This window comes from Psittacula echo (genome assembly GCF_963264785.1).
Source record: "Psittacula echo genome assembly, chromosome: 1".
Lineage (NCBI taxonomy): Eukaryota > Metazoa > Chordata > Aves > Psittaciformes > Psittacidae > Psittacula > Psittacula echo.
The window spans coordinates 24,249,731-24,277,380 of NC_137735.1; the positions used below are offsets into that span (position 1 = coordinate 24,249,731).

Consider the following 27,650-nt stretch of genomic DNA (forward strand, 5'->3'; position numbering starts at 1 on the left):
CCATAGGCTGCAGGGGAACAGCTACCTCACCATGGGCTGCAGGGGAATCTCTGCTCCTGAGCCTGGAGCACCTCCTACCCCTTCGCCTTCTGCACTGACCTTGGTGTCTATAGAGCTGTTTCTCTCATACATTCACCTTGTACAGGTTTGGGGTTTTTTCCCTTCTTACAGAGGCGCTACCACTGTGGCTGATGGGCTCAGCCTTGGCCACTGGCAGGTCTGTCTTAGAGACAGCTATTACTGGCTCTGTTGCACATGGGGAAAACTTCTGCTACCTTCTCACAGAAGCATTCTCTGTAGCCCCGCCCACTACCAAAACCTAGCCCCATGAACCAAATAAAACTGTTTTTTATTAGTTGATTGTTGACTGACCTGAAAAAATGTACCAAACAAGTAACGCTTATTGTGCTCCAAGGAAGTAGGGGGAGGGGGGAATAAAAAAAAAAAAAAAAAAAAAAATCTTTCTCAGCCTCAAATTTCCTGCCATACCCTGGGAAAGAATACTAAGATCTCATATGGAACATAATGCGCTTCCTCAAGCCCATCTAAATAATTTCACCCTTGAGAGGATAACAGGAGATGAAGTGAGATCAACTCCAAAATGACAAGTTTGAGAGACCACTCACATTTGAGACAGGAGTTTGCCTGTACATAAATTTGAAAGGAAATGAGAACAAGGCACAAGCATTTAACAACACCTCCACCAAATGCCTTCCCAGTTTCCAGCTACTTGTGGGTCATCGATTTCCTCACACAGAAATAATACCTACTATTTCATGTCCTGCAATAGATTTTTCTTCCACTAGTTCATACAGTCATTCATTGGATACAATTATCCTCATTTATCCTCCCTCTACATCATCCCAAGCAGTTCCACAGTTAACTGGTTTATATTATAATATAGTCATGACCAAAACAAAACAGAAAGCCCTAGATTTTGGAAGCTGAAATGACAGGCCTACATCATGTTTTTCAAGATGAATTTGTTTAAAATATTACAATGCACAACAGAGACTGGCCAATCTAGGTTCTTAAAAACACAAAGAACATCAGTTTTGAACATTTACCTGAAATATTACTTAAATACCACAATCTACTTCTGTATAGCACACTTTCCACAGCACTGTATTAAAGGACAGTTAAACCAGTGCACAAAATAAGGCTTCTGATTTAGCAGAGTGCTTATAGCACACATTTTCAGAGTCAATTAATCCCAGTTCTGACTCTAACCTGTTGTGACACTTGGAGCTTTTCACTTCACCTCACTATATATTCGGGTTTTTTCCATTTTACAACAGACATAACGATACTTTGCCTGCTTTTTGAAGCCTTCTGAGAATTGCAGCAATAAAGTACTACATAGAAAGAGATATGCATTTATATTGAAATACACCTATTCACAAAGAGCCACCAATTTCCAACTCACTAGTTAAACTATCTTTATAAGCATTCACAAAAAGCATATGAAAAATTTACCTGCTCATTTTTGCAGATCCACACAGTACTCCCCTGAAGTAGAATAAAGATTTTGGCTTTGTATCCTTTCAGCTCAAGATACCCGCTTTTCTCAGGGGCGACAAAAGTTCGAGACTGAGAGTTATTATCAGACTGTGATTTCAAGGCATTGAGCATCATATTAACCCAGTCATTCCTTTCTTCTAAACAAGAGAAAAAAAAAAAAAACAACAAACGACATATGGTTAAGCATCAGCTCCATTCTTCCTACACGTTAGTTTCCAGATCTTCCTACTATGCTGTGCTGGTTGGTAGTATAGCCATATCACATCAGAGAAAACATACACTTTGAAGAGTAGGGTGTAAAATAAAAATAACATCAAAGTCCGTATCAGTGGAGATGTTAGCAAAGATATTCAATCAACTCCCAACAAACAACACACAAATTGAAAGTCGTACAAACTGATGGTCAAGATCCTTAAAATCATGACTACTAGTTCAAAGATGCTTAATTCCAGACCGCTTAAAGAATGAAGTAGTAGACAGGTGGCATGCTCACCTTCTGGAAGGCAAATCAATGGGAAAGAACTACAGGAATTATATAAGCAAAAACCAGGGAGCCTGAATATCATCCATCACTGAAGAGGCAAGCTATCACCAATGTTATTCTATGTTTCATCATGCTTTTAAGCAAAATCATTTGGCAATTTACAATCTATTCCATTAAGGTGTAGTGGTTAAGCTTCATATTGTCAAGGGTACTGAGTAATCAAGAAAATGCATAGTTGAGTATCTTTGCATGCATTATTAATTTAACATCTTACAAATACACAAACACAAGAAAGTGAGGTAATATCCAATCTCATTCACTATGTTCAGGTATTTCATCAGACTGAGATCAATATACTTTAATGCTGAATACTCTGAATGAATTAAGTCGTGCCCCCCATGCAATTGGAACATCATGAATATTTGAACTCTTGCTCTGAAAGATACAGGTGATAAAATATAGCGAGGGGGTTCAGGGAGGGGAGGGAAGTTCTAACCACAGCATATATAAAGGTGACACAATCAGTGCCAAAAACTGTAATGAGCACTGTTACAACTGTAATATGCTTACTTCATACATGTTGCGTGCAACAAAAAAAACAAAGAAGGAATAAATACACAAATTTAAGCATCTGAAAATAGTCCAAAGATGAAGAAGATAGCAGACTGAAAGACTAGCACTAGACAGACTAGAGAAGGTCATTCAAGTGCTCCTCTTAGAAGTTTTGTTTGCATACACACCCTTTTAATGTACTTCAAAAAGAACACTCGAATGCTTCAGTGTAGCTGAGGGCACCAAGTTACTCTAAAAGTATGGTGGTCTGGGTTTTTTTTTTAAGTGATTTTCACTCCAGTTAAAGCAAATCATGCTGCATCTGAGCAGATTATGCTCTAACTCATTGCTGTCCTCAAACTACTTAAATTTTGCCCCACCACAAATTTAAATCAATCCAAAAATAATGTATTCTTGATATACCAAAAAATAACAAATCAGAGCACTGAAAACAAACAAAATGAGTGCTATAATCCACTGACTGTGGACCAACACTGGCACCAAGGGACACAGGTCAATGAAGACAATGATATCATTCTTTATTTTGCTACTCTAGGAGAAAGAAATGAAAGTTACTAAGATCCACGGGATGAAATACATATAAAAGTCTCAATTTCAGAATCTCTGAAAAGTAGTTAAGTACAGTCCCAGAAAAATTCCCCACCACAAAACCAAAGAAGGAATATCATCAAGTAACAGTTTGTGCATATAATTGAAAGCAAGCTGAGTTATTTACATAATTTACTATGAACATATCATCCAGCTCTGGATATAGTAAGGACCGAATTACTCGTACAGCACACATTTCTAACCTTAAGCAAGCAGCTTTACAGGCAGGCCACTGTGTCCAAAGATGCTTACATGCTAAATGAAAATGCAATTTCATGTATAACGAGTGGCTGCTCTGAATATATTTTATAAGTCAGTGTAAGCTGTTAACATTTTTATGGTGTTCAAAGGCAACAGTCCATAAAGCAAATTATGACCCTACAAAATGTATTGCACTAACATGGTTATGCTCCAGTTTATAAAAAAAGTAAACAAATAAATTTGGAAGAGAAAAGCAAAAATAATAAAAATATTAATTTTAAACCCAGCTAAGAACACAAAATTGACCAACATCATTTGAACCAAACCTGATAAGCAGGATTTGTTCACTGATGCTGCACTTCTGTTACAGCCTGCAGCAAATATTTACAACCAAGTTCTAACCCATAAAAATGGGATTTGATAATGGAAATGCTGAGAGACCCTTAGCTATAATGTGTCTGGCATGTACTGCTGAAAATACATATTGCATATTTTTTTTTCCTAGGTATTCAATTTTGATTTTTTCCACAAATAAGTCATACATGCATTGATACTAATTCCACATATTACAGGTGTAGGTTGATAAAGCATTACATTAGAAGGCACACTAACTTCCCTAGTACAACATACACTTGTATTCTCTACCAACACATGGCTGAAAATACTGTATAAGACAATAAATAAAGACACGCAGAAAAAAACAGGTTTCCTTTGATCATAGCATCACATTCCAACCATCTACTTCATTGTTGCTCTTTGTCAATTTTATATCAAATGGTGACTCACAGCAGATGGCTGAGAGCACACAAGCTCTAAGAGCTGCCAGTGAGGCTTGAGGAACATCCAGACAAATCCATCTTTGGGAAGGATGGGGGAGGAGACAGAAGAGTTGAAAAACAGTATTCTCATTCTGATGTTTTTATAAGCCATTCCCTGACAATTTCAGTTGCTCTTACAAAGTTTACAGTTATCTCCAGTTTCATTTTATGACCCCAAACCAGCTGGATTCCAGAAATATCTCTAGCAATATAACAAGTTATATTTTACAAACATAATTTATCAGCAGTGATTATATGGCTTTTTGGCAATCATTGGAATTACACGTTCTACTTACCTTCTTTATCCACACGGAAGATGAAAGTCCGATGGGATGTGACAATTTCAAATTTATTCTCCCCGTGAACTCTTACTGTTGCTATAGCAGAGAGCAGTATTATTCCCTTAGAGAAAACTTCCTATAATAAAAATGCAATAGAAATAGTTAATAACTCTCATGGAACGTTAAAAGTCTCTACTTGCCTTAATGTTTAGGAAGTTCACATACACAGGCTGTGCTCCTAGAAGTTCACCATGCTATTAATAAAACTGCATCAATAAGTAAACCACTTCACCACCTACACACATCACCAACTTCTCTGTTATGGGTCTATGCACACGTACTGGCTTCTAACAGAGTCAAATCCCACTGTGAGATAGAATGCATATACTCGATAAAATACTTCATAAATTGTCTCATGGCACTAATACCACAGCATACCATGCTCTCTTAAGTTTACAAGTTTATGCCAAAGTAAATTACACAGACTATCTCACAGACCATAATTTAAAAAAACCCCAATATATATATATACAATTACACTTATAAAATAGAATCAGGCAAGGGAAAAAGTTATGCCTTCTCCTGGCAGAAAATTCCGAAGAAATGTTCTGTTCCTTCCCCACTCCAGCAGCTAGCCAATAAAAAAAGGTAAACAAACTGATTTTATCCCTAATTTTGAACTCAAAGGAGTCTCTGGACTCTGGAAAAACCCATCACCCTGTCATTACTAACAAGTATCCTCAAGCTTGGATGAGGTATGTACTTTCCTACTCTGTAAGGTAGGAGGAACCCAGTATTTGCTGATTTCCAACTAGGAATCAGGACAACTGAACACAAAACAAAGGAAAAAAAGAACTGCTACAAGTACTTTCTCTACCATAACTTGTCTTTTAACTTAATTTACTTAAGTATTCCCAAGGGTTAGGGGTCAGGTGGGGTGCAGTGCTCAGCAGACATGCAACGTATTAGAAATATTTCTGCAGAATTCCTGGATTTCAGAGTTAATGCTGCTGATCCTGTCCCCCACGCTTTGATCAATTGGTTTTCTGACAAAGACAATTCAGACATACTGCTAAGATTTATTCTCTGATGCAGTAATAGTCCAACAGTCAGCTCCACCTAAAGAATTTGTACCGCAGTAACTTTCCTTCTGAAGTATAAATTATTACAATAGACTTTATACAAGGACTTAAGGAACCACTGTGAATGCCAAGCATGAAGGATACACAGGATCTTTTTTGTTGTTGTTTTTGCTTACTGAGTTTAATATATTACCGATTTTCACCAAATTCACTCTTACGTTGTGTCACTTCTAAGTACTAACATACATCAGTGAATGCAGTTTAGCAAACAAATAAATAGAATTACGAAAATACAGCAGAAGTAAACATATTACTATAATTACACACAAGAACTACTCAGTCACTCAGAATGATCTAAACATTGCAAATCTATTTTCATTATGGCTATACTTGTTAGGATAGAGATTTTAACATATTTGTTAATAAGGTTAGATATGCCAAATACCAATCCTTCACAATAGCAGAGCAAACATTACATATGCTGGTTTTAAAGGTGTTCAGATATAATTATATTATGGTGTTTGCAGGCATCTACTGGCTGTATTTGGTACTGTAAGAGAGCAATTCAGACTGCTGGCAGACACAGCTACCTTACTTTATTTGATTTTTAAAAAAAAACAGAACCAAACTAAGTTTCCTTTTAGGTTAAGCACAGTTTTGGTTTTGCTATTTAAACAATCATCCCTTCTAAAGCTTGGTTTTCCAAAGCACACTTATTTTCAAACACAGTTTAAACCGTTACTAATTTCTCAACCTTTTTTCTGCAGCAGCTTCTCTTTCCCATGAAAAAAATGACTACTATTAAAAAGCTCTTGTTGACGAAGATACAATTTCTCTGCTTGAAATACTTCAGACTAGAAATTAAGTGAATTATTGAAAAACACACACACAGAGACAAGAACCTGACTAATACTGCTTCTGTCACTGAAAGGTGTACACTAGTTTTAGGGCTCCTAAAATAATCCTCTAACATAACTTCCTAGTGGGGAAACAAAAATGAGGTTTCGATATCAACTGCTGTGATGAAAACTTTTATTTTCAAATACAGCCCAATGTCACTCCTTGACAGATGTGCTTCAGAGTTGGGATATAAGATTCTGGAAAACACCATTTTGCACTGCTTTGGCTTTCCTTCCAGAACAGATTGCTTAATGACCTATTGAAAGAATGACAATGATCCACCTGCTTTCACAGTGAATTTTTCTCTTGTGATGTTCACATACAAAATAACACAACAAAATACTTACGTTCTCTACATGAAGCGGCAAGCCATTTTCCGAAATCACTAATATATTTGTGAATTGTAAATCTTAGGGACCCTTAGATTATTTTTACTTTAAAATTTCAACATAACCAGCAGTTTTAGCTTTACTATAAAAGTGCATGTTAGAGCACCAGAGTTCTGCCAAAAGCAGGAAAAAATTCAAAACAAAAACTGTACATACTGGGTAGCTGAAAAGAATTCTCAAATTCTACCTTCCCCTCTTCAGTCTGCTCTCCCTTCAGTTAACCACATTCTGTTGAAACAAAACTACACAGGATGTTGCTCTGACCACATAAATCTGCTCTGGACCATGTACGTAGAAATGAGCAGCATCACAGATTCAAACAAAAACTGTTCCTAGGTCAGATGCTTTTTGCAGAAGACTAAGTATTTTTTTTATATACTCAAATATAAAGTCTCTAGTCATTAGAAGTTGATGCACAACTAGATCAAGTTAGAGAAATATTTAGAAAATTAAGGTTTAAATAATTCAGAGAAGCATTTAGATGGTCTAAGTACACATTTTCAGGAATGCTGCCCTCTGTGCCTTCCCTCCCCATCCTCCACTTGTTTCACTCTTCATTAGCCATGTAGCAAACTTCCCCTTCTTAAGAACCTCACTCCTCTCAAGTTCCTAATTTTAATGACAAATAGAACTATTTAATAGGTAGTGTTTCTGGGTAAAATAAACAGTTTCATTCCACCAAGTCTACCCTTTTCTGTTTGCAATAATCAGAAAAATACGCAAGTATGGATTAATTTCCTTTTGAGAACTACTTTTGATTGGTATGCGAAACCAAAAGCATAACATGCTTGTCTGGGTAGGAACGTCCTCAGACAACCACATTAGAATAGATGGAACTTGCCATTAAGATCTGAAGTTAAAACAACAACTTCCCCATTTAAATATATACATAGCTAGCCATGTAGCTAGGAGGAGGTACCCACTACCTTGCAATGAACCGTGTAACTATCCCTGTCTTTTAACAGAATCAGCTGCTGAGCAGCATGGAGGTCTTGACAGATCTGCAAACAGTTGCTTACAATGTCAAAGCAACAACACACAGGCAACAGCAGGAACATGCTGGTATCCATCTAGCAAGCAATAAGAATACTCTGGGCATGGGAATAGTGATCGAGCAGAGACTACTGCACCAAAAACTCATGTTCCCTAGTAACACTGCTGGTCATCCAACACAATCCCACTGTACGGTGAGAACTACTGGTAGCCAACTGTTTTCTTCCTATCTGCAAGCTAGTCCAAGTTTCACTAAACTCTCAAATCCTGGTACTGGTTTAGGCCTCACAGTTCTCAGACGTACAAAGTTGTAGGAACATGTAACTCAAATAAAACACACAGATTTGGTCAAACTGTATACAAATACAGACCAACCAGCAACTCTCTCAATCCCAGGAGTGAGGTTTTTGTACTCAAGATTCCAGGAAAAGTGAGACAAATAAGCTTCAGATCAAGCCTTCTGCAAGCTTCTGATACTCCAACCCATCACAGAGACCTTTTAAACAGACAGTGCAGAGTTAGTAGCTTTCTATGCATTGTGTGACACGCTAAATATTCCCTGAGCTGAATGCAAGATTTCTGGAATCTCCTATCATAGACAAATGCATAAAAAGTACTATTCTAGAGTAACTGACCTCCAAGTAACTTTTTCAGTGACCTAAAAAAAAAAAAGAAAAATCCCCACTGCAGATACAAGATTTAAAATTCTGTATTATCCCTAATTATGCTACAGACAGTGTAAAGCAAACCTCAATGCTCTATTTTTCAAGTCTTTCTTAATGACTAACCCTGTTTTTCTGCTCCTCTGAAGCCTTGGGATGAATATCACAAAAGGGTAACATTTTTTGTTACTGTAACCCAAATGTTATTCTATTGCTCCCTTCACCTACAAAATCACATCTTCCACTGTGACGGAAGCAAAGCAAGCAAGTAAAACCAGATTGTGCCTACAGACTGGGAACATGAAACAACTATCAATGTGAATACTTTTTTGAGCTTGTTCTCCATTTGTCTGCCCCCTCAGGAAATGAACAGTCTATTTCTGTATCAGTTCTACCTCCCTCATAATCTGCTAAAATCCCATTAAGAGTGTGCATATTATAAAGCATCTACAGGACTCATTGATGATCACCACCTAGCATACTGCTTGGGAACTTTTATCTGAAATTATATTTTGTTCCCAATTTAATAAACATCTTCAACAGGAAATGCTTTCCAGCATTTCAGATAACAGACATGCATACAACCTCATCTTCACTAAACACATGCATTAGACAACCATCTATCACTTCTGAGATTAAGAAGTTCTTAATTTCTTCAAAGAGGAGAAATTAATTACACATAGAGTGAAAGAAAGAATTTTGTAGTGGTCTGAAGTATACTAAATAAAAGGGAGGGGAAAAAATCTTCCCAAAAAAGCCCAAAGACCATCTTTAGAAAGAAAAAAAAGCAGTTTAAAGGTGTCAAACAAGATATCCTCAAAGTAGTTTGTTGTGAAAAATTAGCATCAAAACATGAAATCAGTCAATTTCACAAAAGAAATAGACTTTTTCTAAAGAATGATTTAAAAATCCATTTTTGTATCACATATCAGAACTGAAATACTTTTAATCAAAGCAACTCACAAGACTGCAAAAATTTCAGTAAGATTCAGTCCTTGGGTACAGAAACAATGAAAAGCCAGTGACATCACAGGACTATGCTGATTTTAAATAGACCATTTCGAATACAACCTAGTCCACCAATGTGTCATTATTGCTAGAAAACAACCAGGAAAGAGACATTTTTCATTAAATGATAAATAAGTGTAGGGGGTTTTTGTTTTTCAAAAGGTCTTCAATACCACATTTAATCTGTCTCAGTCTCCAGCATGCTGGCTTCCCATGACAAGACAGTCTGTGAACACCATCAGAAAACCACTGCATATCTTAAACATGTTTTGTGTGATCCTGCTCTGTTTTGCAGAATGCAGAAGTTTCACTCCTTCAATAAGTAAGAAGTTATGATGATATCTACCTGAAAGTTAGGAATATCAACCCTTTCTAGAAAAGAAGAGGATGAACAATACATAAAGATCTTAAGCACGCCTTAAAATATTTAATAACATCTCATCATAGTACTTCGCAATTGAACTTTCATATAAGATGAATATTCATTTTCAATTATTTCTGAATTTCTCCATGGTAATATGTGTATTACACAGATGCATTTTGTTCCAAACATGACCAAGATATGTCACTCACCTTTTCATTATTGTAATAAGAAATGCTGTCTCCATCGAACTTAACCCAGCGCTTCTGAAAAACACATTTGCTGTGAATGAAAAATTAATACAATTAAAATTATAAACAAAACACTGACTTTTAAGAATTTCTCTAGCACAAATTATAGAAAGGAAAAATCATGTTTAGCTTCCTGTGTTTGGGCCTAAATCTTCTGAAAATTAAAATATATCTCATCCCTATCATATCTTTTCAAAAGGAGAATGCCGATTTCAAATATAATAAAAATATGTAAAAATAAGAAGTGTGGTATTACTGGACATCTTTCACAAATCAGTGTCTTCATATTTTTAATAAATTCAGTTTCCATTCTTTCCATTTCTTCCCCATATGCTCTATCTGAAGTGACAGATCAAACTGTTAATTTTGCAAGAAACTAACAAGAATGAGAACTGACCATTTTTATTGGAGGCAAAGAAATACCCTGCGCACAGAGCATACCTTCAAGTGTCACAAGCTCTGCAAGACAGTTTCCAAAAAGGAAAGCTGAGAATCTAAAATGTCCATCTCATTGCTGTGTTTATGAGAAGGACATCTCTCTTTACAGACTATGGTATCTCCAGTCATCAGCATTTTCTGAACACTCCTCCCAGGCCAATAAATACATAGCCTGGAACAAAGTGTTCCAAATCGCACCAAATCACTCAACAAGTACAACATAAGATTTCATTTTCAATCTGTATCATCAACTTGGCATCATTAATGAGAAGCTCGTGATTATTTCAGTTTGCCAATAACTCACACTCTATAAGGACCTCCTAAATAATTATTTTTAGGTGAACTTTAAGTAGTCTGTTATGCTCATTAAAAATGATGACAGCCTATTAGCTATCATCTATAGAAGTTTCAATTCTAAAATCTATTAAACAATTAAACAAGAACAAGACTCCACCCTAACATCTCTTTTCCTATTATTTCCTTTCCTGCTAAATGAGTGCTCTGCTTTAGGATTAGTAGACTGTGATAGTTTATCAAAACTTTAATCAAATAGCAGCTCTGGCTTAATTAACTTGTATTATATGACTTCAATAAATCATCATTTTTCGTAACCTGGAAAGGCCAATGTAAAATCTATTTTCCATTAAAATATCAATAAACTTCAAGATGATGTAGTGAAGAAAAAATGAATTTAAGTACCATATGCAATGTGGGTAAATTGAATAGCTTTACAATTTATAGTAAGTTAACCTAAAAGAGAAGCTGTACTTTAAATGCACGATTTGTAGCAATTTAAGAAAACAGCATATATTCATTCCCCTGAGGGAACGCTGACTGCCAATGGTAAATGGGAGCTCTATAAAGAGAAGAGGGGTGGAGGGTAGAACTGAAACAATATGACAGTTCGTAGGGACTGAAACAATACAGCAGTGCTTTGACAGATGAAAAAAATGTATTTTTTTTTTCCTCCCCCTTTGGTTGGTTTCTTTAAGTCTTCAGTTATTTGTGAAATGGCACTGTAAGAAAGAGAACAAAAAAAAAAAAAAAAGTAGCATTCATTAAACCATACTTAAGAAAAAGACCTTGAAATTTAGCCAAGGAGTATCACTGCCTCAAGGATAATGACTCTGAAACAGTTCTACTCATTCCTAACAGTACAAATTTTGTGGTTAACTCATTATCTTTTTTCAAGCAATGTATTCTCACACAGTACTTTATCTAAAGTCTTGACACTCTGTTCTCAAATAGTACAAGATGAGTCAATTGGAATCAAGAACTATACTTTTTATTACTCTATGAGCTAAACTGCCAAACATGTCAAGACAAAAAAAGTCCTGTAAGTGAAACAGAACAAAAGTTAAGGCTAACTGCAGCAAATGAATATGACATTGGCAGAAAGTCTTTTGGCTCTACGTATAATTATTCTTTGATTCTTTAGCAAAAGTAAACAATGACAATCGATATATGTGAATGCAACTTCTGAAACTGTTTTTAAAAAATAAAAGGTTTGCGAAGATCGAAATTCCATGACTTTAAGACAGGTTTATTCAACCAGGTTTAATACTTGTCATTCAGCTTCAGCAAAGTATCATTGAATCAACACAAAGCTGAAACCAAAGAAATTAATACTTGCTAAATCAGAACTCTTAAAAAGGAGTAATGACCAAAATAAAAAAAAAGGAAGGAAACTGCTGTACAATACAGCTTCTTCCAGCAGTCTCAAGCAAGGTTGCATTTTCAAGCAATTTAATTCATTAACTTTATTACTTTATAACTGAAAAAAATTAATTCACTGCACTAGTTGATGAGTAGCAATGATTATTAGAGCTGCAAATAATGAAAGTTAGGCCAAGGAGTTTAATATCACCTTTCAGTGTAGCTTAACACAGCCCTGAGAACAAAGACTGCCAAACTACTAAGGCTTGAGAAGTAAAGTAGATGTATTAGAGCACTAACAAGGACAACAGCTTTAATTTCTAGAGGCTAAGTACTAGTGAAGATCTAAAATAGACTTAAAAAGTAAAATTGTGCTCCTTTCAATACAAACAGGATCTCAGAAAAAAGTTGTAAGAAGAACTGGAAAACTGGAAACTACAATTTAAAACAAAGAATAGTCCATTCAGTTTATTAAGGAGGAGGTTACAAGTTCATCAGAGTTTACATTTATGAAAGGAAGATCCAATAATAGAGTGCTCTTTAATATAAAATAGTCTAAGAAGGGCTGGAATTTAAAATAGGTTAAAATAATTAAGGAAACTTTAAAAAATGATAGAAATTAAACATGAAGGTTTTTTTAACCTAAAAATGTTGCAGAGTCTATTCTCTTTCTATTGTGTTCCTCTCTCCATTATTCATAACCTTAAAGCAAGACTCGGCCTCAGATTCCTCCCATCAATCTTTAGGAAAATCAACAAACTTCAACTTGGAGAAAACTCACCTCGGATACATTTCTAAACTCAAAGCTCAACTCATATATACAATGCTGAAACCAAGAGGATCTCCACTCATACCAATTATTAATTTATACATCCATGGCCAAATTGGTAAAGCAGTTTTTCAAAATCAGAGTTTGTTTTCACTTACTTTGTGACGCACAGATAATCAGCAAAAATGTACAGATTGGAAATACTGGTACAAGCTAATTCTGCATTTTCCACAACAGCTCATAAGTAGTGACTAATGTTTTTAATAAAAATACTTTTTCTGAATGCACCTCATAAATAAACTTGAGAGTAGGTAACATCATTAAAAACACAAATAGCCCTATGCTCTTGCAACAAAACAGCTCGCTTTCCCACCAAAAATAGTAAGCAGTGACCAAATGCAAACTTAACATCTCTCATGCAAACATACATCTCCACAATTATACAGTAATGACTGCAAATGCCATACCCTTGAGGGGATAATTTATCCAGCCATCCTGCTTTAGCCTTCTTTACTGATGGTCCATAAAAACAAGCATACGGTGTTATTGGTTCATTTCCAAACAAAGTTTGATCTCCATCAAATTGCTGAAAATGCATTTGTTCACTGACTGAGCAACCTAAATCTCCACTTCTTATCTTACTACATGATGTTGAGTGTGTTTTGGCTTTATTTTTCTTTTTCTTTGAACGCAAAGAATATTGTTCCACAACAGAATATACAGATTCACTTTCAGATTCTTCCGGTGCTAATGATTTGCTTTCCTGAGACAGGGATTCATTTTTTGCAAATTCCTTTGTCTTCTCTTCCTGATTATTAAAGGAACTAGAAAGAAAAAGTGCATTTTACTCAATGTACTGCTACGATGCACAAATACATGAAATTATCAATTAGAAGAAATACTGGTAAGACATATTACAAATATGTTTATAATGTATTTAGCCCTTGTGATAACCACAGCCAAACTTTGCCTTCTGTAGTATACAGTAAAGGCTCAACAGAACAAAATAAATACAATCATAGTTTCACCTTCAGAAGCAGAGATCATAGAAGTAAAGAATGGTTCAGGTTGGAAAGGACTTTAAGATCATCTAGTTCCAACCCCCTGCCTCAGGCATATCTAGTTGTGACATCAGTAACTCTTTTCTCTTTACATTTTTGATTTCTCTATAACTCTTTTATTATACCATAGATTCTTGTAAGAAGAATGCTCTTCATTCATTCCTAGATCCAATTTATTTTCACAAGCCAGGAATTCATTTCCATGAAGTTCCTAGAAAATAAATATATTGTAACCAATATTTGTACTGAAGTAGTTAAGCGATGGTTAAATTACTGTAGACACACATGAACAACCTAACTAGCAAAGCTCTGCCGCATTTCTAAAAATATGCATTTGAAAGATCATATTTTTAATAAGATGTTATTTTAAATATTTCAATTTTAAATACTACTACTCACATAAAACATTTGAGCATAGTCCAAAATATCTGACACAAATTAAAGAAATTCAGTGCGTAGAAGTATCAGTCCTCTGATTTTTCTTGAGGCACAACTGAGTATTATTTTTACTCTAAAACTTTCTAAGCTCAAGAGATACATGTTGCATGCAGGTTAAGCATACCATTTACGATTTGCCACTGCTAGCCTATTTATCATATCAATACTTCTCTGAATTAAAGGTACAGCCTTCACAGTACAATAAAGATAAGATAATGGTAAATTCAAATTCCTACGCTAACACTGAACTCAGCCGTATCAAATATATCTCACATTTTTCTGCCAAGCTCTTCTTCCTAAAAGGCACATTTATTAATGTTTGTTTAGAAATCTTTATCACAAGCTGCTTGCAGTGTACAAAATGTCAAGGTTAACACTGTTGAAGAGTATTACATTTCACACTTCCTAAACTTGATCTGACAATCATATTGCATTACTAAGATTCTCAATACCTTTCTTTAAAAAAACAAACTAAAATGAACATCTTGTGCTTTATAATGGAAGTATTCTAATTTGCTCATTTAAGCTTTGATTCATATGTCATGAAGCTGAACGGTGGAAGAAAGAAGATGATAAGCTTTCACAACCATTGCCAGCTGTTTTCTGAGCAGCAGTAACTCATCTTGTACTTGAGGGCTACATCTTTGCAAGATGAAAAAGAAAGCTTAAAAAACGCACATCGCCCAAAGCTGGGTATATGTGCACTGCAGCAAAAGTTGTGGAAATCACATGCTACCGCTAGGATAAACCTAGTGCTTTCTTCTGCCAGCCATCTCTATTATGAAAAACACCAAAACCCAACAGCAATCACTACTCACACCACACTATGTTCTATGTTGTAGCACCAAGGATTAGGCAAAAATAAAAAAAACAACAAAACCACATAAAACTCAAAAGCAACCTGTCCACTGCTTATCAAATGCTTAGATTTACTTGAATCTCTCAAAAGGAGGAGAAATGGCAATGTCCCACTATTACCCAATAGTCAAGAGACTAATACCATCACCCAAGAAACATCTTCAGAGTAAGGATGGTCAGTATCTTTTATCTTCAATTTGCTTATCAGGACACAACTGCAAACTATATCCACTGAAGCTATGTGGTAGTATCTTTTCCTCCCTCTCATGAATGATAACAGTTTGATGCCCTGCTTGTGTCCACTCTGCAATCGTCAGCACTTGGGCAAGTGAATTCAGGGAAACCTAAAAACTTCCAAGTAATAATCAAGAAATGTATTTCTATTGCCAGTAGATTTTAAAATGTAGAAGTCCACAAATGAAGACAGGTTGTATGGAAAGAGAGCTCTATTTGCTCACAAAGACATATTTCACCCAAATTAAATCCCAAGCATTTCCAATGTGTTGTTTACAGAGTTACTCAGCAAGATGCTCAAACTCAGTAAGAGACAAAATTCTTATCCCCCACCTCCTGCAAATCTCTGTAAATCTTTATATTACACAAAGGTAGATAATAACAGCATTTTCTCCTGCAGATACCTTTACAGAAAGAAGTATTTCTTAAAAGACAGGTATATATATTACACAGAAACTGCCTCTAAATCTTTACTGTACTTATGCATAGGAAGCACCCACCCTTAAGGAAGAAATCTGGTTTCTCAGATCTCTGACAGATGGAACTCCCTACTTGCAGCCCTGTATAAAAATCCTCTGTTTTCCATGAGGAAATAATTCAGATGTACTTGGGGGCTTATGTTTTTCTAACAGGTAGTCTTGCTGATCACAACAGCAAGTTAGGAAAACTGAATGCTAAAACATAGAGTGAATGAAGAGTATCAGGACTAAGGCTACATTAAGAAAAGACCCAATACCATTCAGGACAGGCATCTTCCTTAAGAAATACTACCTTAATCTTCTATGAAATCTAATATCACACAGTACTCCTCAGGTTGATTCTTGAATCATAGTTTGGCAATACAACTTTATAACAGGTCCATAAAGATAAATTCCTCCTTTTAAAATATTAGGGATTCTTATTTTAAAGTAACTAGACTTGCAATATGGCCAGCATTCCACAGTATCACAATGCTTAGGAGCTCACATAGTTTACTGACGTCAATTTCATCTGACAGTCCATAGCAAGAAAAAAGCCAGGACTTCACTCTAAAGGCCTGAACTCATTAGAACTCAGTTTTTCTGTGAAGGAATTCTAATATACTTGGCTCCTCGGTTGGACACAATAACAAATCAACTCTAAAACATTTGGATTTTTGTATTTTTTTTTAAACATTATAGAAAAATATGTTCCTTCTTCAGGTTGCCTTTTATAGAGGTCTCTGCGTCCAGGTGTCTTTCTTCATGACCCAATCAAAGTTACATTTTCTTTATAACCTTAATTCCCTGTATTTTCATGCTCACTTACCTCCAGTCTGTAATGACTCATTCCCTGTTTCTACAGGCATTCCCTTTATAAAAGCCTAGGAAAGCCTTTCCTTTACAATAGTGAAACAGGTAGAAGGGCTATGGCCAACTCATAAGCCTTTAGAACAAGCTTCAGTCAGTCAGTCAGTACAAGAATTTGCTGCACTTCCTTGTATACAGACAAACTATATTCTCATGGGAGGTTATCTTAAAATGAAGTAGCAATTACAAGCCCTAAATTTTCAGCTACTTTACAATGTTACCTAAACTTTCTTATTTGTTCCTAGGATACTTAATACCTACTGAAAAAATATCTGAAAATGAAATGTACCTTAGGACCTTTGTTTTATGGTTCTTCTTTACAACCTTTGTCTGCAAGTAAGTTCTAATGGAACTAAGGTTAACTATGAAGTTTCCAAGAGGCATGTGGTAACTGTAACTCAAAAAAACATTCACTTACATGAAAGTGATAAAATCCAAATCTTCAGTCAAAGAAAGTACAATACAGTGCATTAACTGTGATTCTACAACCAGCAGAAATAGCCATTTTATTTCAATCAGTTAATCCAGTTTAACAGTATGGTATTTTTGTATATGGTGCCTTTGTAAGATAAAGAAACATTGCTGATCACCTTCCTAGGTATGCTTTTTTATAACCCAAACATTTCAATGATATATAATGAATAATGCTAAGGAGTAACAGGAAGGCTAAGATTTTTTTTTTCTAGAAACCTGTTTATGCCATTGAACTTATTACAAAGAACTTAAATTTGGAATTTTTAAAAGAAAGACATTGGCACAGACAGACAACTGACACAGACAGGACAAGGAAAGAGAACAAAAGCTCAGAAGTCACTTCCGTGTGCAGATTACAAGAACTAGAAGGAGAAACAAGACATGATTTTACATACACCTCCTTAAAAAGCCAACAAAAAAAAAAAAAAGGCACAACATATTTCTAAAGAAAAGAAAGTACACACCAAAAGCAGCTATCATTTCTATGCTTTTAAAACCATTCCTATTAGAGGATGAAATCTGAACCATTTATTTTCACTGACCAATTCTTAACAAATTAAAATTGGGGGAGAAAAATCCTAGCACCTGTTTGAGTAGTTTTCATTTTAGTCAACAGTTTAAAATGTGAAACGTTAAGAGTGAAGACTAGGACACAAACTAAGATTAATTCACTGTTTTCTCTAACTGTGGCTTGAGATTGGCTGGGACAAGTATAAGCAATCACAAAATTAACAATTTCTGGTCTGCATCCTGCTGAGATAAAAGCAGTAGCCATTTACAGCATTTGGTGGATGCCTCACTAAGCTAATTTACTTCCCAGATCTCCATGATTCAGAAGTCTGTGCATATGCCATCTGTGGCATTCACATTAGTTACTGGCCCCTACAAAAATATTCCCTACCAGGAATCCTGCAACAAAAGTGACTTTCTGGGTATACAGCAAGTTTAGGGGACGTATGAAGAATGTCCTGAGAACTTTCATATATAGGAATTTAAAGAGGGTATGGCCAAAAGCGACCATACATCATCTAAACTAATATGTAAGCTGTTTTCATAGGATATCCACAAGCCTGTGTAGAAATACCCAGTCTTGATCTGCAGCTATCAGAAGAGAGAAAAAAAACACTTTTATCTCTACTAGTCAATTGCAGTGGCTCACCACAACCTCACTTAGGCACCAAGTACTACAATATACTACTGTACCTAAGAAGGTAAAAGAGAGGCATCAAGATAGTCTGCAGTTCCTGTAACTGACTGTTTCACATTGATGCGGCAGCTCTGGGCACAGGTATCTGTCCTATGTTGTTCAAAACAAATGAAAAAAGCACAACAAAAAAACAACCAGCACACACTACAGCTTCCTATCTTCCTATTAGTACTGAACAGCATAAAGTGTATTTCAAGATTAAGGAAATTCACTAGTCCAGAAATATTTACACTATATGTACCTAAAGACAGAGAAGGTACTGGGCAATATAAAACACGTAACATGAAGTTTGAAGTGAAGGTAGACCATTTATATTCGGACTTCTCAACTTACTTCAGCATCTTTAGGGTTGTCACAAATAAAGGTTTCCCCATATGGAGAGATAATGGGTGGCTTTTCTTCTGTGAAAGTTTCTAAAAGCAAAAAAATAAATACCAAGTCATACAGTGCAATGCTTTATTAAAGCACTAATAAAATCAACCAGGGACACACATTTTTCTGCTTTGGATCTCTCTGTTCTTCACAAAAATTTTGAAGAACAAAAAACAACTTCTCATTTCTAAATGAACTCCAGACACCTTCTTTCCTCTCAGACACTACCTACTAAAACACTGCTATGATTACTATAGAGTTTGGATATGACTTGCATACAGGCATTTTCTTCTTTCCTACCCTGCATCTAGTTAAAAAGACAAAAAACTTTCATTGCATATATTTAGGAGCAATAGCTCAAGTGTTCTTTATTCTCACTTAAAGTAACCAAAACAAACAAAACCCCCCACAAAACCTCATTTGTGCACAAGCTTCATTTTGACACCCAGTATTTCCTTTAAATTCATACACGTAATTTCAAACAAGACATGCCTTCAGAATATGAAAGAACTTTTGTTTACAACTGACTGCACAAGACTTCTAAACTCTTCCAGTAAAATATTTAATACAATTTATTTCCTGATATTTCCTGGAGCTATGAGCACTAACTAACAAATTGGGTAGCGTTCGTCAGGAATACGCTCCTTACAGCTTTCAAAAAAAAGCTAACTTAAAAAAAACCTGGATCTAACTTTAGAAACTCAAAATACTGTAGTCTAAAAAAGGATATTAAAATAAATGTTTTTTAACATTTAACATAAATGTTTTAACATTTAACATAAATGTTTTCTAACAGGTTTAAACATAGGATTTTCTAATTTTAATTAGTTCAGAAAAAAAAAACCTAAGCAAAAACGTAAAAGTGGTTATATACTCTGCTATAACATTCATCACTTTTTTCCAGACCTATGTGCCCAATATTTCTTAAAATAAGCAAGTCAATACTAATTCTAGAAAACTTCTGGCCCCAGGTTTCCTTATCCTCAATATTCAAGATGTAAGTATCAGCATGATTAACTCACTGTCCCGTGAAATTTGCCTCCCGGTGCAAGAAACATTTACAAGATCCACATTTCTTCTTTTCTGAAGGGAACTTGAACAAAACAAAGCACAAAATGAAAACATTAAGTTAAATTTTGCAGAAATGGCACAAAAACATCTCATGCATTTAAACTATTAAAATTATACACAAATACAGAAATAGTCAATTTTAAGTCTTGGGAAAATTTCTGATTTAATTTAGAAGTCACCCAACCATGTGTTCTCCTCCCTTTATGACACTGAATACTTCTCTGATCCTAGCACGCATCCTCAGTTTGGGTGTCTTGTTTTGAATTGACCTTATGATACATTTAGATCGCTGGGAAGCATGGAGATACCCTACTCTTCCCCCATCCTTTACCACTGATTATTAATGACTATACATAAAGAAAGATGTAATATGAAAGTCCAATTTAACATTTAGCTCAAAAGGAGCCTGGGCATGGGAATCAAGACAAAACACTCATCCAGTGAACAAAAAAAAAAAAAAAAGCTGAAAAGTTTTATTTCCTCTGGTACTCTATCCTTCAAAGCTAAATATATATTAAAAATATCAATATTCCTGACTTTTGCTTCTCCACTTAACATATGGAGAAATTTTTTTATTTTAAATTTAGCTATATTTAAATCTTTAGAAATACTGTCCCATTAAGTCCACACTGAATTATACCATATTACAAGCTGTTTCTCAATGTTAGAAGGCATACATTTCTACTATTTCATATCACTTTTAATTCATGCCTAAATCTGCTCCAAATTATAGAGTTCAAGATAGAAGCCACACTTTATAAAGCTATTTGATATCACAAAAGTTATCCAAGTTATATTAATTAAGCTCCACAATGATATTTTGTAAAGTCATAGGTTTATAAAACAGTGAGCTTAGCCAGTGAAGATGGGTCATGGCCTAGGTCCCATACACAATTATTTACTCTCCAAAGCCATAATTACAAAAAATAAACACTTTAAAAATCTGTTTCTCCATATATTTTACTAAAATTGATGCAGTTACATCTTTTTTAAGCTACATTAGCAAACTAACTTCATGCATTTGTACTAACCTAATTTTAAAGAACCTCGTATGTTGACAAAAACAGTAACAACAACAAACAAACAAACAAAACAAAAAAAACCCACACACACAAAACAACCAAAACCAAACCAAATACACACACCAAACTTTTTCAACACAGACCAGATTTTTTCTTGTTAGTTTGGTGGGTTTAAGGGTACTCACAACATTAATATAAATCAGAGGTACAGATAAGCATCTTTGACTCAAAGAGCTTTCAATATTATAGTTTCATTCTTATGTAAAGCAGTGAGTCATTAGCTTACTTTTAGGGTGGATGGATTTAAAAGTGAGTAATGGCAACAGCAACAACTGAAGACAAATTCACCAGGAAATGAAAAATAACAACCATCTTACAAAGGCCTGCTTTTTTTTTTTTTTAATTCATGTATTCTTCAGGACTTGGGTACTCTTTTTTGATTATGTACTTACATATATATATATACATGTCAAGAAAACCTGCTAATAAGCAAACTACAGTCTTTTTTTCATCCCCACAATCAAATATAAGACCTTTCTGTGATTTTTGGAAAACAAAGTTCTAACTTATGTCAAGTGAAAACTATCTCAAGATACAAACTAAATGAAGCAAGTTTATTATTAATATCTGCTTGAAAGATTAGAACAACCAACATACAGTGCAAGCTACAAAATTACAGCAATTTGTCAATGCTCAACAGAAGAGTTACCTATTGTACAAATTGTATATCTGAATTAAAAGACAGAAACTGAAGACTTCTTTGGGGGCAAATAAGAGTGGAAGATCTACACCAATCTATAACTTCCCTTAACCACTTCTAAAACCTAATACCTCTTCAGGTTAATTATCTTCTTTATTTTCCTCTTTAAAGTAGGATTAGTGCAATCGCAAAGTGCACCAATTTTACAAATATATAATAATAGTTTCAATCAAATTATCACTTTTGTTACAACTGTGGAGATCAAGACCCACTATTTCCATATGTTAAGAGGTACTGGATGCCTCTCCACCACCTTTTCCTTATGCATAAACAGGATGAAAGGGTGTGATGAGGCAGCAAATGGTCTTGCTAAAGACTGAGAGACTGGAAAGGTGAGAGCTTTGTACTAGGCTGAGCCTTTTCATTCAATACACTCCTGTCACCTCCCAAATAAAGCAAGACAAAGAGGTCAGCTCAAGGAGTCAGTCTTTACAGGCATTCATCTGCTGAGTGTTGAAAATGAACGAAGCTTCTGTGTTCAAACTCATTCAGAACATGTTTTCCTTTCTATATATTTGAAAGCCTAACGCTCCCACAATGCAAACGTGTCAAAAGTGCTGTAACATGTTGTGTTAGAGCTTTGGGGTTCATAGACAACTCGCAGAGGCAAATTAATAGTGAAGTCTGATCACAGGAAAAGAGAGGGCACAGCTTCCTGCTCCTAAAATACTTGCTTTGTGTGACAGAACACAGAGTAGAGAGACACAGCAGCACCAGCCTGGGCACCTCATTAGCAACCTTAACGACTTCCATGTTAAGAAACGAAGTCTAAGTTTCAACCATAGGATCTGCCAGCTGCAGGAAACAAATAATGCCTGGTCAGACCAAGCATTACCCATTTTATTTATTCATATTTTCCTCCAAATGCAGCCTGTTTTCCAGAATTATTTTTGGTCTATTTCTTCTTATTTCTTTTAATAAAGAATCAGAGCAATCCCACACCAAGTAACAAAGTTGGGGGATATGAAAAATCTAAAACTTAAGAGTTCATCAGCCTGAAATTTTATCTGTGTAGTATTCTGTATAATGAATAGGTCTACCGCGCTATAAATCTGCTTTTGCTTTTTCTTTGAACAGGCTGCTGCTTTGAATTATGCAATAGTGGTTGTCTCACCTAATGAATGTCTCACCTAAGAATGACTGCTAATGACATGAGTCAAAGCATCCAAAGCCTCTAAAACTATCTCTATTCTTTTACTATCTTTAATCTTCCACTAAAGGGATGTCAGTGGTCAGCTCCATCCACTGCATTACTTTCATTATTTTGTCTTATAAAAGCCTCAGTTTTTCACTCATGTCAGTATGGAAGAAGTCACTTAGACCAAAAGTATCAAGAGGATGAAACTTCCAGTCCACTGCGTTTAACCCTTTGTTCTGTTCCACAACATGACTGGGGAACAATATTAAAAATTTTAGACTTAAATACACTTAGCAGCTGACAGCATGGTTTGTTACAGGCAAAAGGCAGAAGAACAAGTGAAGCACAGGGAAGGAAATAAAACTGCAAGCGAGGCAGGCACATTATTAGTAATAAAAAGGGACATGGTCACAGCACTAAAGGGCACAGGGACACCCACTGCATGAACTTTTTGTGCTAGAAGACACACAGGAGATGAGAAAAGCACTTCCTTGCATAAAAATTTATCACCAATATCCATGAACGACTAGAAGGAAATGTTGATTTTCTCAGAAAACTTGAGCAGGATTTCTCTGCCTCTATGAAAAAGCCTTCCTACAATGTAATAAGGATGAAGCCAGCGCCTATCAATAAAAGTCAGTTAAGTCTATACAATGTGTAAGACACACATGATCTTTCCTGAGATTAGAGATGCTGCAAGCTGCCATTATAAAGTTCTGTATTAATTCTTGGTCTCTAAAAAAGTACCCAGGTAGGTTATAAAGAATGATTTTGTGAAGTTTAAGTTCTGTTTTGAAGTTCTGGTTTATCCATGATCTTTGTCAGACAGACTGCTACTTGTCTTCCAGGATTTCCATTTCCATATTGTTATAACTGGAGCATAAAGATGAAGAAAATAAGCTGAAGCTCACAAATCAAAATAACGGGTAATGAAGTCAGTGACCCAGCCACATATTGTCAATCACTATTAGACTGGGATTTGGAGGATTTACTTCAATGGTGGGAAGATTGCAAATATAGCATATTCTCTCTACTGGATTATCGTTTCTCAAAAGACATTAGGAGTACTCTTAGTAGCTAGCTATCGTTTTCTTTTAGGATGAGATGCCCATTTCAGCTCAGCAGGAATACCTTTATTATATGAAGAAGGGATAATGACTCTAAAAAAGTTAACATAAAGCTACTCCTCACTGAAAGATCTTTATATTTAAGTTTCAATAAGCACAATATTTGCATATATAGAAGGCACTCATTAAACATCTTCTTAGGGCATGAAAAAATCTCTTAATTGTTGAGAAAAAGAAAAAAAAAAAATCTTTGCCTCTCCATTTCCTCACTCAAATTGTTACAACATTTACTACTGACTTCTTTCAATAATCTAAAAGAAACTTATAAATGCTGGGGAAACAGTGTTTAAGGCATGTATAAACTTGCTAATAATGTTTCTAACTGCCAAGATATGCAGATGAAAATGACAAGCTAAATACAAAACATTCTCAGACATGTCCCTTCCAGGCATAACTAGTGGTTTAAAAAAACAAAAAAAACCCTAAAAAAAGTACAAACTAATGATTTGTGTCTGTCTACAGCAACAAAACTCTGTATATGCCTTTGAAGGATTTTTTTTTCCCTGTTTAAGACACTTTACCAGCATGATGAATATAGTTAATAGAATGATCATACAGTTAACAGAACCAAAAATATTACAAGTTAATCTGTGAGAAGATACTCTTTGTTTACCTATAGTACCTATAATACCATAGCCTATAATACTGTTACCAACAACATTCAATGTCAGTTATTTTTAACATTCAAACAATATTTCTTTTATTCAGACAGGCCTGGAGTTAATTCAATGTCAGTTATTTTTAACATTCAAACAATATTTCTTTTATTCAGACAGGCCTGGAGTTAAATTCTAGTACCAGACATCTTTCCCTACATTCCATCATATTTTTGCAAGACAAGATACAAGAATTAACGTTTATTCAAGACACTAAGAGCTACTAGTTTAGAAATTAATAAGAATCATCTCAAAGAAAGCCCTTGCTTTAGACCACAGTATAACATATAATTTCCTCCTCCACAAAATTACCTATTTAATTTAAAACAAAAAAAAAAAAAAAAATCATATTTACAGATAAATTTTATGTGTGTTAACGGTAAGACTGAAGATTTTCATGCAGTCATCTTGTTAATCCAATGAGTGCAATCATATCACATACATCCTGCTTTGTTTAGGTGATGGCTATACCACACAATGCACAAAGCAGACAAGAATTTTCTAAAATTTTCACCATTTTTTACATAAAACTACATTAATGCGGTACATAAAACTTGTTAGATCTTTCCTGTAAGCTACACATATAATAGCCCTGTATTTTCCAAGAACAATATCTCTTGAAAGGTACAACCTTAAAAATTAGAGGTACAACCTGAACACTTGTGTTTCACCATAACTGTGGTCTCATCATAAAAATGGCTTTTTACGCTTAAAGGTGAAGTTTGAATTCACCATTTTGTCACCATTTTCCTGTAATGGATCAGAATTTCATCAGAAACCCTGTAACTAAGGTCTAAAATTATTACTAATGTTTTGGTTTGGAATAGATTCAACAGATTTTTTCTATTATTTTTCAATCTTTGTTTTGTAACACTTGCATATTTCCATTCCTCCTTACCAGCATGAAGTTTAAAAAATGCTTGATACAGATAATCCTTTTTAGCAAGGATTATACCTCAACTGAGAAAGATTTCTTTCTTTGAAAGTAAGCAGACACAAAGATAAGTAAATACTGTTCTAAAATTTCCTTTTATACTGTCATTTCTGCTTTCAACTTGCATTGAAAATTAATTCTCCTTCAGTTAATTTGGCAACATTCAGTGTATTTACAGCACACATGTAAAAAAAAAAAAAAATAAAAAAAAAAAAAAAAAAAAAAGACAAAAAAACCTGCAAGAAACCCCAAATTATAATTTCTACAATGACAATGATTCTTCATTAGAAAGAAACAGCAGTTACCTTGATGAAATTTGAACTTTACTTGATTCAGGAATTTCTGGTACAGGTCTATGCCTTAATATAAAAGATCGGCTTGCTCTTGGAAATACTTTCATGCAGTTTTTCATGTAAGAATCATACAAGTCATTGTCTATCATTTCTCCTTTAAACTTATAGAATGGAGAATCTGGCTTACTATCAGATATACCACCCTTATCTGCAAACATCGAATGTTTGTTTTCATTGTATTTTGTCTCACATGACTGAGCAAATGAACGAGGATCACGAATTGCCAAACAGCCAGCCAAGTGCTCACCAGCTTGGTATGCAGCAGATTCTTCCAGTGATGTATCTGGCTGAGTATTTGTCTTAATACTTCCAGTTTGATTGACAGCTTTCAGTATGCTGTCTGAATTCTGGTATAAACTAGGAAAATCCAAATTTTTAAAGCCATCATTGTTTGCCTCGGGTATGTTTTGCTCTGCGAGTTCAAACTTTTCTTTATCATTGCAAGGCTTATTAAGAAGTTGTTCTGATAATGTTGCAGGAATCAAGCTAGTCTCCTCTACATTTGCACTGCTTACTGGAGACTCCTGAACTGAGGATGAATATTGCTTCTCTTCTAAAACTTTTAGGTCTTTGAATTTTAGATTTTCACAGAAAAGATCATTCTCTTGCATTCTTGAAAGAGCAGCATCTAATTGCTTCAGAATCCTTCTGCGGTGACCTGTAGGCAACACTCCCATTTCCTGAAGTACGCTGTTATTTATTCCCACACAATCTGTCACAATATTATAGCCATGTTCTTTAAAGTTTGGAAGATACTGCCCCAAGTTAATGTTGACCAAGAACTCTTCAATATCAGTGCTACTGCATGTGGACGACATGATGGCAGCTTCATTCCGAGTATTGCCCCACACAGTCATGTAGAAATAGTCAGGATGTGCACATATTCACTAGCAACAAAGCTCTCTAAATATGGTGTCAGCCAGCCAATGAAAAATATCCGTTTCTTCCAGACACTTCATATTTCTCCAGTCCAAGCTGATTTTTTTCTTTGTAAAGACTGCAAACCTATGGAAAAGAAAAAGGGCATTAAAAAAAATTCCCACCTGAATTCACATTAATCTTGGGTTAAATTCTGAAGGCTCCATGTCATTCGTACAGTGATATTTTTAAATTGCTTATATATGAAAATTTCAAGGAGGGCAAACAGCATAACCTCTCTGTGCTTTTATCTTGGGCTTTACAAAGAGAATAGAGAAATGAAAGTCTTAACTCAGCATATCATACAGTCTTAAAACACACAATCCTAGAAGATGAACAGTTAAGAAATTAACCACTTATCTACACACATATTCTTATTACATGGTACTTGGATAGAAGGGGAAGGAAAAAGTCATCAAGACCAGCTCTGGAACCTAAAGCTTTCCTACTCCCACGCTAGCACCAATTAACTACCAGGTAGGGCTTCAACTTCCTCATCTTCCGAGCCTTAAACTTTTTAAGCAGAGAAACACACTTCCAAAGGGGAAAAGGAAAAACGACTGGTTAGAGTATTCTATGTGATATGTGGGTTCAAACCCTCTTCAACCAAGAATCAAACTGAACAAGTATCACAACCAACAAAATGGCTTACAAAGGTAGAATCATTTTTGAGCATGTTGAAGGATGGGGAAGGAGTGCCTTAGTTGTTTAAGTAACTGGTCAA

The 27,650-nt window shown here is 35.1% G+C and overlaps 1 protein-coding gene across 1 annotated transcript in view; it reads right to left on the reverse strand.

The window, feature by feature from the left end:
• Positions 1–26,865, reverse strand: part of ARAP2 (ArfGAP with RhoGAP domain, ankyrin repeat and PH domain 2) — a gene marked incomplete at both ends in the record, with an annotated part of 116,660 nt that extends 89,795 nt beyond the window's left edge. Inside the window, 8 exons of the mRNA XM_080626850.1 lie at positions 1,477–1,658; positions 4,482–4,602; positions 10,074–10,143; positions 13,443–13,799; positions 14,162–14,247; positions 18,909–18,988; positions 19,970–20,040; positions 25,961–26,865. Of these exons, the coding sequence (XP_080482976.1) occupies positions 1,477–1,658; positions 4,482–4,602; positions 10,074–10,143; positions 13,443–13,799; positions 14,162–14,247; positions 18,909–18,988; positions 19,970–20,040; positions 25,961–26,865 (1,872 nt within the window). The remainder of the gene's footprint in view (positions 1–1,476; positions 1,659–4,481; positions 4,603–10,073; positions 10,144–13,442; positions 13,800–14,161; positions 14,248–18,908; positions 18,989–19,969; positions 20,041–25,960) is intronic.
• Between the last annotated feature and the right edge of the window lie 785 nt (positions 26,866–27,650).